The sequence below is a fragment of the Heteronotia binoei genome, chromosome 21 (assembly GCF_032191835.1).
Source record: "Heteronotia binoei isolate CCM8104 ecotype False Entrance Well chromosome 21, APGP_CSIRO_Hbin_v1, whole genome shotgun sequence".
NCBI classification, from domain to species: Eukaryota; Metazoa; Chordata; class Lepidosauria; order Squamata; family Gekkonidae; genus Heteronotia; species Heteronotia binoei.
The window spans coordinates 83,553,416-83,565,983 of record NC_083243.1 but is presented as its reverse complement, the minus strand read 5'-3'; the positions used below and the strand labels follow the sequence as shown (position 1 = coordinate 83,565,983).

Genomic DNA, 12,568 nt, shown 5'->3' with positions numbered 1-12,568 from the left:
TAAAAAGTGGCCTTTCACCAATAAGAAAACTCAGGCCAAATCAGTCAACAAAACCCCCACCCCCAAACCAGGAAAAGTGACAACAGGAAAAAAGGCCAAGCAACTCAAGTGTTTAAAAAGTGGCCTTTCACCAATAAGAAAACTCAGGCCAAATCAGTCAACAACAACACCCCCACCCCTAAAACCAGAACCAGGAAAAGGGGGACAAAAGTGGCCTTTTAAACAATGAAAATTAGGCCAAACAGCACCACCACCCCCAATAACCTGAAGAGAAAAGTAACACAGCAGCAACACAACACACCAGCAACAAATCAAACACTGGAACAGTAAAAAACTCAACTTTTAACAATACAGGAACTCCCCCCCCCCCAAAAAAAAAACCCTTCACCCTAACCCCAAGAAATCCAAGCCACCCAAATCAGGAGAAGTAAAAGGACACTGCACTTTTAAAAGTCCTCTCACTAAATTAAGATATGGGCAAATTAGCAACCCCCCCCACCCCAGGCCCCCACCCCCAGCAGAACCTAACCCCAACCCCAAATAGGCTACCCACCCAAATCTGGACAAGTAAAGGGACTCTAGACCTTTTACCAACAAAAACTAAAACAAGAACCCCAAAACTGTCTTACCTTGTCTTCTCTGAGTCCACTCTGGTAAGGCTGAGTGAGAGAGCAGCAGGCAGCAGCTGAAGCCAAGGGCCAGCCAGCAGCAGCACAATCTCTCTCACACCAACCCACATACACCAGCACAGCAATGGAGGAGTCCACACAGCCAGGAAGACTTCTTAAAAAGGTTCTCTGGCCCTACAGAGAGCAATTTCAAAAAATAGCACTGCTCTCTGATTGGCCAGACAATAGTGCTTACTTGGATATCCAAGTAAGCAAAAGATCAAAATAACAACAATGTAGCTGATGGCTGGGCCATCAGCTACACAACAGCCCTGCAAAGCATGCATTTGCAATGCATTTTGCAAATGCATGCTTTGGATTGGCTGCTGGGGCTCTTCTTCCCCCTCCCCCCCTCCCTGAAGCGGAGAAGCGGGAAGAGGCCACTAAAGGCGGGAAAGTAGGCAAGCAGCTCCACTGAGGCTGCAGAAGCTACTTTCCCGCCTTTTCCATTGAAAGCCATATACTTCCGAATAGCTATTCGGCAGTATACGGCGAGCCGTATTCGGCTGCCGCATAATAGGCGGCAATGGGAATCGGCTACGGCCGATTCCGTATACAGCCGAATCAGTGTTGATTCGGCTGTATATACGGTTCGGCCGAACCGAATGCACACCTCTAGTATGAACCAGGGTGGCCAAACTTGCTTAATGTTAAGAGCCACATAGAATAAATGTCAGATGTTTGAGAGCCGCAAGACATGAATGTCAGATGTTTGAGAGCTAGAAGGAAGGAGGATAGATGGGTGGGTAGGTGGGTAAATAGATGGATGGAAAGGAGGAAGGAAGAGGGAGGGAGAGGTAGAAAGAAAGCAACTTTAAATGCATTTTCCAAGCTGCCAGCAGGCTTGGCTTGGAGAGGTGATTTAAAGAGACAAATGTATTTTCCAAGCTGGTTGACAGGGCAATGGTGGCTTCAAGAGCCACACAATATGTGTGAAAAGGCCACATGTGGCTCCTGAGCCACAGTTTGGTCACCCCTGGTATGAGCTAACCTCTATTGTTATGCCAGTGAATCATGCTAGGTATTCTTAATGGTAGAATTGAACTTTAGTTCAGAAGGAGAGAGAGAGAGAGGTAAGTGGTAAGGTATATATAGATAGGGCCATATCTATATCTAGAGGGCTCCTTGGTGGTTGTATTCATAGGGGAAGGGTGCTGGATATGGCTTTAGTTAATGTCACCATTTTCTTTCTACCACATACTCTGTTATTTGTCCAGCAAAAAAGTATTGTTTGGTATTTGCACTACGCCTGCCCTGGATGTCATGTGTGCTAAAGTAAGTGATGGAGGCTTTAAAATGATGTGACTTTTATATATGTAATAGCTTCAGTATTTCCTCTTGAATATTTTTTGCCTTATTAACTTTGCATTTGTATAAAGCCCATTGTTAAACTGGATTCAAATACTGTGTTCATTTTGGTTCTCCTTCAGTTCTCTGTGAAAATAAAAGTATTTTTGGAAAAGACATTAACTATTGATTTTTCCAGGAGCAAGAAAGGTCTTACATGAATTAATCTTCAGCAGTTTTTTCATGGAAATGGATTACAAAAAACTTTTTGCTATGGAATTTGTTAAGGTAATTAGTGTCTTATATTGACTTTCATACTACAGCAGTAATGTCTTCTTTTGAAACTTTTATAGTTGTGATCTCAAGTGAATAAAATGCCCTCAAGTGCATTAATTTAAATTGCGAAATCCACCTTGAGTGAGAAAGGTAGACTGTAAACATAAATGAATAAAAGGGATTGAGCCACTTCTGCTTGTGCAGTTCTTGTGTGACTCAGAGCACTTTACTCACTATATATTACAGTACCCAGAAATTGGTTTCACAAAATTGTGTGCAAGTGGGGATAAAATAAGTTTGAGGTAGCAGCTAACCTGGTTGAGTTTTTTTGTTTTTTGTTTTGCATTTCCACTTGCACAAGATGTCTAATGGAAGGAGAAATTTTGCACTGGATCTAATCTTCTGTGCATTGAAAAGGATTAATTTATTTATCTGAAATGTTATAAAATTATACATTTGTGTTGGACCACTTCAAAAACTGAAAACTGCCTCTACAAATGCAGAAGCCAAATGAAACCTGCATTATTTGCTGTCATCCTTTCAAATGTGGACAGGGTTTAGTTGTTCTTGGGCTGATCATATTGGTATTTTTATTTATAAAATGTAGTTTTGATATGTTAAAAATGGTTACTGCCTTTAAATCATAGGTAGAGATTGCACTGTTATTTTGTATTTACTGTTTGTTAATTAATGTAGACATTTTAAAATCTTAAAGATCTAATGATTATACATTAGAAGTCTGGTGAAACTCCTCATGTCTTCTGTTGTGTCTTCCACCCTCCTTATCTTTTCTCTAAACTGAAAAGCCTACACTCCTTAGTCTTAACTGTTAGAGATGGTGCTCAACCATTTGATGACCTTAGTTACACTTTTGCCAGTTTTCCAATATCAGTTTTTAAAGATGCAGTAAGGCAACATTATTTCAATTGCAGTTTCACCATAGATCATCTTGTTTAGTTTCTAATCCTGTATTCCATTTACTAAAAATCTCTAATCTAAAAATTGCTTTATTGCTGCTGCTATGTATTGACACATTTACTGAGCTGTTTACCACAACCCTATGATGTCTGTCCTGTTTAGTCACTGACAGCTCAGCCAAACTCCATGGAACATATATTTAAAGTCTGGATTTTTGCCCAGTGGCCATCACTTTATATTTATATTGAACCTAAGATGGTACACTGTTGTCTACTAATTCTTGGAGATATCTTTCTGGAGCTCTACACAGTGTGCTTCTCAGCCTCATTAATAATTTGGTGTTCTCTGCAAACTTGACCATTTTGCAGTTTGTCACAATTCCAGATACCTTATGCACAAACCAAACAGTGCATGACTTCCCTGATCCCTGTGGAATCCTACATTTATAGACAGTGACTTGGATCCCATGGTAAATCTGTGCTAATGAAAGTCATTTCCTGTGGTGGAATGGAACACTCTTGCCTTCCCCCTACTGATGCATCCTGAAATGCTGTTCATGGTGGACAGGAGAGAAGAATTAGCAAAAGTCACCTTTTGCCTTCTGCTAGTAACAGTTTAACAGTCTGTTGTTCCAACTCTGCTCATCTTTTGAAGTAAGCTTTTTGTTTGCCAGTCACCCCTTGGCATTACTTAAGATTCGTAATGACAGGAAGCAAAGAGTAGGAATAAGTGGACAATCAGCCCAGATGGCACTTAGCTGCTGCTAGCAGGTCCTTCCCAATTTCTCCTCCCTCTCCCTTCCTCAGGTGATTGCACTGATAAATTCAGTGGATCCATTGACTATCAGTTAATATTTTGTAATTATCTGCTACCCCACCTGTATCAGGGGATTTTTCTTTAGTGCAAATTCTGGCAAGTCTTCATCAACTTCTAATTGCTTTCTTAGAGAGCCCAGTCCATCATACATATGCATGCCCCTTGCCTGTTGAAAGATTATTTTATTTGATCCTTGCCTTTTTGATGCTTAGTTTTCTTCCTGAGCTCCACTGGACTTTTAAAAGTTAAAATATGCCCCTTTTTGCATTTTTAATTAATGAGGTATAAATATGATGTAGGTTTAGATGGAGGATTGTATATAAGAAGCTAGTAGAACACATCTTCCTCTAGCAGCTTGTGTGTCCCAAAAAATCTTCTGTGAGGGTCAGGAGAAATTTATTTTAGAATAAGAAGTTGTGGACATTACTTATAAAAAATTCCAAATTTAAAACAAATAATTTCTAATTAATTTGAAAATGTTTTAGGAGTGTTTGTGGCTCTTCAGTCTCATTTGTTATGCTTGTTTCTTTACTTTACTTGTGCCTTGCCTTACTCCTCAGTGGGGACCTAAAGTGACTTACATTGGTTTCCTTTCCTTCATTTAATTCTCACAGCACTCCTGTGGGATAGGTTAGCGCGTGAGAGAGTGACTGGCCCAAGGTCACCCAGCACACCTCTGAACCTGAGTCTCCCAGATTCTACTCCAGCACTGAGATTGTTGCATCACACTGGTGTGAGAACAGTCAGTCCCTGATTTCTTCTTTTTTTGCCTTCACAGTATTACAAAACACTACAGAGAGACTACATCAGGGATGACCATGAGAAGCAGATCTCCGTGACAGCATTTTCAGTTCAAATTTTCACCGTTCCTACATTGGTGTGTACAGCTAATCATCCAAGTACATAGCAGTACATTTTATGTTTTCATTATGTCATGTTACTATTTTGCACATAAGTGACTCCCTAAAGCAAGAAGTTGACTACATTTGGATTGAGATAATTTGTATTCCTATTTGATTTGGTATGTTGGTATTTAGTGGAAATCAGAAGCTACACAAATGAACTCTCAACCTATGGTTATTCTTGGCCTATTTTAGTCATTTGTGCTATAAAGGAAGCTAAGTAAACTGTAAATATTCTGTGTTTATTTGCCATAGGCAGTGCTTACCTGTTGCTGTTTATCAGACAACAAACAAATTACAAGGTTGAGTATAACCAATTAAAAAGTAGAGAGGTCTATATGATCCAGTGAAAATGCCCATTGCATCACCTTTGCGGTTTCCTCTTTGACTTGCTCTTATGCAGTGGAGTGGATAGAGGCAGGGAAGTCCCATTCTGCTGATAGAAATCTCTTTGAGCAATGGAGATTTTGCACCGGATCCTATCCAGGTTATTTTGATCTGAAAGAGCTGCTCCCCCCCACCTTTGGCTCAAGTATGAAAGAAAAATGAAGCTAAATCCAGTAATATTCTTTCACTAGTGAAAACATAAGAATCACTTCATCAACTAGCAGTTATAGCACCATACAGATTATTTCACTATCATTCGTGTAAGTATTGGCATAGCAACACTAATGGTTATATTCTTTTATTCTGAGAAAATGTTTAATTTTGTAAAAGGATCCTGGTAACTGTTTCTGAAGAACATTTCTATTGAGATGCGTTTTTCTCCTTAGGCACGCCATCTCATTGAAGAGCAAAATGTAATCACTGTCATAACAGAGACTCTGCTTGAAGAGCTGCCAGAATATCTGGACAAAAATGGCAAGTTCAATTTCCAGGGTTACAGCCAAGAGAAACTAAGCAGAGTGTATGCAGTCATATGTGACCTCAAGTAAGCATTTCCTTTATGGAAAACAGTATGCAGTTCATTAACTGGAGATCTTTTTTCCTTGTTTACATATTTGCTCATTGGGATACGTGTTGCAAAATGTATTTTGATTGGATAATACTATATATGTTGTTAGTTAAAAAATCTCGTATACAGTGTGTTGTTGGTCAGGCAGTCCACCTAACTCTGCTTCTTGCAACAGTTTTTGACTACCTTAGAGCCATGGTCAGCAATTGTGTTCGCCATGAACTAAGTATTGAGGCAATCTGGCAGAAATGGAGAAAAGAAGTATGAGTGATTGTCTGTGGTGTCACCCTTGCTGCCAAACTGGCAGATCATATTGTGCCAACAAAGCTTGCAACAGAATTGGCTGGAGCTGCTGGGTCCACTGCCCAGTTAGCTGGCAGAGACAATAGTGCCTGGTGTAGCCAAGCAGTGAAGCAATGCCAGCCCACAAGGGGATGTTGCAGAGGCCTCTCTCCATCTGGAAATGGAAGGTTACGTGAGGCAGGCCTGCCCCACAGATCAGGACAGTGGAGAGTGGGGCATGTAAAGAATGTGTTGAGCTATTTAAACCCTTGCAGGTAGAAGCAGAAGTGGAAGATGTCAGGGCTACTCCTCTTCCCAGGGCTGAGGCTGCCAGAATGCAGGGACAAGGAACATCCCAATGGAAGGAGGAAGAGCAGGCTGAGCTGGAACCCCCTTCCTTCCAAGTGTCTTTGAGTATGTGACAAGAGTGTCCTCCATCTGGGAACTAGCAGAAGAGGATGTTGATTCAACCTTCCCCTTTCAACTGAAGTCACTGCTGAACAGGTTAAAACCACACCTCTGCTCAGACCGGCCAGCACCTCCTTCCTTTTCACATTGCTTTGTTGTCACTAGGACATAGTTGCTAGTTGGAGTCTAGATATTAAGTAGTGCCTGGGATATAGACAATAACAGCTTTACATTATGTTTTGTCTCCCTAAACTGCAAACATTTATGACAAAATTATAGCAGTGGATATCAATCATAATTGACAGCCTACCCTTCCACATTTCAACCAGGCTAAATCAAGAAAATAGCCATCAAAACCAGCGGGTTTTTCATGTGCAGATTTCCAGAATCCTGACCAGCCGTATATAATTCTAATTATATTTAGTTTGTTTGAAGCCAGTTTTTAAAATAAAGGCAGGAAACTTCTGAATGTGTGAAATTATACAAGGCATTTTTTAAATTGACAGATACATTTTGATCAGTAAGCCTACAGTATGGACAGAAAAGCTGCGGGAACAATTTTTGGAAGGGTTCCAGTCTTTCCTGAAGGTTCTGTCTTGCATGCAGGTACTGTATGTTAGTGGCACATACCTAATTTGACTTTCATGAATTTAATTATATTACACTCAAAATGCATTGATGGGATAACTAGTTTACACCCGCATACTCTAATGTAATACTGTTTCCTAATATGAAATTGTAAATATCTGTTGAGTGTTTTTAAAGGGATCTGTTTTTTCTGTTTTACATCAGTGAAGCCCAAAACAGTAACATTTGATTTCAAGAGAGGGAACTTCACAAAAATGAGGTTAAAAAGAAGCTGTAAGGAAAACACAAGAGGATTAAATCCATAGAGGATGCTTGGAAGTTACTTAAACCCACACTAATTGAAGCCCAGATAGAGTGCATCCTCCAGATTGGGAAGCATACTGCTGAGTCTAAAAGAATGCCTGCGTAGTTAACAACCCCAGTTAAGAAAGCCATAAAAAAGTTAAAAGGCTTCTTTTAGATGTTGAAGGCCTGATCCAATGAAGTGAACAGAAGGGACCACAGGGAAGTGTAAGCTAATAATTAGGTGTGCAAAAAGAGAATTTAAGGAACAGATTACTAAAACATCAGAGCAAGCATTTCTTTAAATATATCTGCAACAGGAAACCAGCCGAAGAAGCAGTTGGGCCTTTGGATGACCGAGGAATAAAAAGATTGCTAAAGGAAGATAGGGACATGGCAGAGAATCTCAGCAAATTCTTTGCTTCTGTGTTCACTGTGGAAAGTGTGGGACATGTAACTAGGCTGCAGCCACTGTTTTCAGAAAGGGAGTCTGAAAAACTATCTAATTGAAGTGACAATAGATGAAGTGCTAGACCTGTTGAAGAAAGTAAGAACCATTAAGTCTTTGGATGTTGCTGGTATACACCCAGGAGTTTTTAGGGAACTAGAATATTGATCTACTAACCCGTATATATAAGTTGTCATTAAAATCAATAACTTTCCTTGATTCACTTTGAACTGAGTTCCATGTAAATTAGTCTAGGAGCACAACAGTCTCTCTGAAATCAATTATGTGGGTCATGACTGGTTAAAATAGTTCAGTACTATTTTGTGCGTGGAATGTAATTACAGGGAATGGAAGAAATAAAAAGGCAAATTGGTCAACACATTGAAGTGGATCCTGACTGGGAAGCAGCCATTGCTATTCAGATGCAGTTGAAGAATGTTCTCTTGATGTTTCAGGAATGGTGTGCTTGTGATGTAAGTTTTTAAACAAAATTGTGCTATTGTGTATAATAGAGAAATCTGCTATTCATGGAAGATCTGAAATTTTCAGAGATTCCTTGTGAAGCAGTTCCCTCCTCTCCTTCCCCAGACCATGACTGCTCAACATTAACCCATCAGTGTTTGTTTCCCCCTGGTCCCTCAGTAGTTAATTTGGCACTAGAGGTGTGCAAAAAAACCAAACCAGTATTTCCCAGTATTCCTGAAACTCAATACCAGTATGGTATTTGGATTCAGGAAATATTTGGGATTACTGAATATTTTTAGCTTCATTATACCCTATGGGGACCATTGTAGTCAATGGTCCCCATAGCTTATAATGAAGAATCAAGCTGGGGATATCTGGGGCTCTGGGGGGGGGTTGTTTTTTTTAGTTAGGTGCACCAAATTTGCTGCATAGCTGCAGATGCCTTGCCTCAAACCCCCCCCCCCCATTTTAAGAAGATTGGAACAGGGGATCCAACTCTGGGGGCACCAGAAAAAGGTGCTTCCATCCTCCATTGTCTCCAGTAGAGGGGGGGAAGGCATTTAAAGGGACTGCAATCCCTTGAAAAGCCTTTTGCAAGCCACCCTGAAAAATCCCAAATATTTTCAGGATTTTTGGGGCTTGGCCATATCAGATAGCCAGATAAATACTCCAGCTGATATTCGGCTGGAAAAATATTCCCCAAAATACCAATAGGGTATTTTTTCAGATATTTGGCTTGCTTTATACTGAGCACACACTCCTATGTGGCATATCCTGTTATAGTAGTTCTATTGATTTGAAAAATCTGTGGAAGTCTTTGCATTCAGCCAAATAAATAAATAAATCCCCACTTATATGGTGCTGTTAACAAGCTTGCATAATATAAAGATGTATAACAGAACAGCCATTATTTTGCAAAGTATAGATTCTTGATGTGCGTATAGATTCTTGACGTGTGTCAAAGCTGCTGGTCATTTATTGGAAAAAACTGCTATGGGAGTATGCATTTCACTGGATCATTGTTTCTTGTTCCACAAAGCTTCTTTGAGGCTTTATAATTCATTTTTTATGAGGCTAAAGTGACTTCTTACCCCACAACAAAATTAGTTCGGCAAATTTGGGAGTTGTGTAACTTTCATGGAAGTTCAGAATTAAAAGCACACAGTTAAGTTCTAATATGAGGAAACTTTTATCAGAACTGTGTCTGAAAATTGAGTAGAGATGGTCAAAAACAGTTAAATATAGAGGGTTTATATGCACTTAATGCCTTTATTTGTTACATAATTGTGAGAATGAGGCCTGACACTTCGCTCCCAATCAGAAAAAAAGAAGGGTGCTGCTAAAGAGATTCAACTGGACAATTCATATTCTTATAGAATGTTTTATTTCTGTATCTTTTAGAAACTTGCATTACCGTGAAAGTTTAATATTAAACTCTGTTTTCTCTAATCTGAGAGGCATGATATGTACCCTATAAAAGAAATTTATCTGTAGAGTGTTTTGAGCTCCATTACATTGTACAGGGAAAGGCTATATATTTCAAAGTCAGTGTTTGTAAAAATATTGTCCATTCTAGGAAAAGTTGTTGGTGACAGCTTACAAGGAATGCCATGCAGCAGTAGTGAGATGTAGTCCAAATAGCTGTTCAAGGGAGAAGACAGTAATTCATTTATGTGGCCATACTCTGGAAAGTAAATATTTCAAAGTCTCTGCAGATCCTGTCAGCATTCATCTACCGTTGTCCAGAATGCTTGCTGGTAAGTGTCTTCCTTCTTGCTGTTTCTCTCCAAGATAATTATTTTCAATTTAACCTTCCCAAAGAACTAGGGGTATTTTTGACCCCGGAGTCACAGGGGCAAAATTGGTTTACCCATTTAAATCTTTCTACGGGCACCAAACTCCTGTTGAACTTTCTCCTCAATGAATTGCAGGGCCCTGAAGCCCCTTTTTTCCCTTCCCACTGTCTCTCTTTTTTTAATTTTGAGTTTCATAAAAAGGGGAAACGAGGTCAATCTGGCCCCAATAGTCTTGGCTTGAAAATGAAAGCACTATGCATAATTTTAATTTAGGGTACTATTGACCCCAAAAATATTGAAAAAATGATTTTAGCATTGTTTGCACATTACAGTATTAACACCTATTAGCTCCATTTTATAGAAGGAGGGAGCAAACTGTGAAAACAAAACCTTTTCTCATAATTTATAGCTATAGGCTTTTTTGGCTTTGAGAATTTAGATCACTTTTGGAATTGGGGCTTGCAGTGACCTCAAGAGAAAGCAGTCTTTGCAACCTGAATTGCTGAGTATATAGTAGGAGGAGGTAAAAGCCATGTGTTTATGCTCTGTCAAAGCTTCATGTCCATAGCCTCGTGAAGAAGCTCAAATTGAACCACACTGCACTTTTGGAAATGGGGTCGTTCCATACCCCATTGCAAGATAACCCAGGACATGTTTGAAGGCATCCTCCGTGCCTCACATTTTCCAGACTTGAAGGAGCCATGAAGCCTGGAACTCTAGATGAGTTTGGTGTAGTGGTTAAGTGTGCGGACTCTTATCTGGGAGAACCAGATTTGATTCCCCACTCCTCCACTTGCACCTGCTGGAATGGCCTTGGGTCAGCCATAGCTCTGGCAGAGGTTGTCCTTGAAAGGGTAGCTGCTGTGAGAGTCCTCTCAGTCCCACCCACCTCACAGGGTGTCTGTTGTAGGGGAGGAAGATGAAGGAGATTGTGAGCCACTCTGAGACTCGGCGTGGAGGGCGGGATATAAATCCAGTATTCTCCTCTTCCTCCTCTCTAAGCTGCAGAGTGTTGTGAGCAAAAATTCTACTTTGTGAGCTACTGGTATTAAAGTTGTGAGCTACTGGCATTAAAGTTGTGAGCTACTGCATAAATTACTGTGCTCTGGGGTCAGTTTTCCTGAGCTAAGACAAAAATATGTTAGCTGGAGGCTAAAAATCTGTGAGCTAGCTCATGCTAACTCAGCTTAGAGGGAACACTGCTGGCCACCTGTTTTCAAAGCTGATTGCTTTCCTTTGTCCTCCTTGCCACCTGTTTTCTGAGCTAATTGCTACCCTCTTGCCCTTCAAATTTTGATCTTTTCAAACTTTACATATCTGGGAGGGGGAAGTACTCTAGAACAGGGGTCCCCAACCCCCAGTCCGTGGACCAGTACCGGTCCGTGGTCTGTTAGCAACCGAGCCCCGGTGCCAAAAAGATTGGGGACTGCTGCTGTAGAAGACCCCAGACACCTGTCCACTGAGCTGGTTGGTTGCCTTTATCCTTCACATTTTCCAAACCTTTGATTTGATCATCTCAGCTTTACAGGGGAAGGTTAGTCTAGATGACCCATAGCCACCTGCACACTGAACTGTTCACCTTCATGTTTCCCAAACCCCTGAGTCACCTTCTGAACTTTGCATACTTGGGGGTTTCTGTGTGTGTGTAAGGTTACAATGATTGCTTTCCTTACAATAAACTTTTACAGATTCCCAACTGTGTCTTCTGCTTTAAAATGGTGGGATCAATCTGACCCCATTTATGTTTTTGTGGGTTTTTGATGTTTTCTGTGAGGGGTATTTTTGACCCCAATTCCAAATTTGTTTCTCCTTTGTCCTGAATTTCTGAAGAAAGTTATTACTGAGGACTGATTTTTTTTCTTAATAGCTAATGCCTTGACTGAGAGAGAGAGAGTTTTCCATGGCTTTTTGTTGAAATGTGGGGTAAATGTCGTGATGCAACGTCACCCCAGAGTCGGAAACGACTGATACTTGCACAGGGGACTACCTTTTTTTTTTTACCCCTGTGCTGAAGTAGTAGTAGAGCTAGGTTTTTTAGTACAGGACTACTGTAAGCTCCAGGAGGATTGGCTACATCAGGGAAGTGTGGCCTAACATGCAAAGGAGTTCCTGTTAGAAAAAAGCCCTAGGTCATTCCTGGCTCTGTTTGCTTATATGCCACCGTTACTGAACATAAAAGGTAAAGGTAGTCGCCTGTGTGAGTACCAGTCGTTTCCGACTCTGGGGTGATGTCGCATCATGACGTTTTCACAGCAGACTTTTTACGGGGTGGTTTTCCATTGCCTTCCCCAGTTACTGAACATATGCCACCATAAAATATGCAGATTAAGAAACATAGTTATGTGTGTTTGCATAATTTAGATGAGTTTCAGGAAACTGAGTCATGCATGAATTTGACTTCTTGATTTTTGTGGTCAATATTTCACACCTGTTGATGGTACAAATTTTATATGGAATGTGTTGTTCTCATCTAAAGG

General features: G+C 40.4%; 1 protein-coding gene across 2 annotated transcripts in view; it reads left to right on the top strand.

Moving 5' to 3' along the window:
* UBR1 (ubiquitin protein ligase E3 component n-recognin 1) overlaps positions 1-12,568 on the top strand; it is a 160,371-nt gene that overhangs the window by 48,499 nt on the left and 99,304 nt on the right. For both annotated transcript variants that reach the window (XM_060261180.1, XM_060261179.1), the window contains exons 10-15: positions 2,155-2,243; positions 4,744-4,842; positions 5,641-5,798; positions 7,019-7,118; positions 8,175-8,303; positions 9,872-10,052. In XM_060261180.1, the coding sequence (XP_060117163.1) occupies positions 2,155-2,243; positions 4,744-4,842; positions 5,641-5,798; positions 7,019-7,118; positions 8,175-8,303; positions 9,872-10,052 (756 nt within the window). The remainder of the gene's footprint in view (positions 1-2,154; positions 2,244-4,743; positions 4,843-5,640; positions 5,799-7,018; positions 7,119-8,174; positions 8,304-9,871; positions 10,053-12,568) is intronic.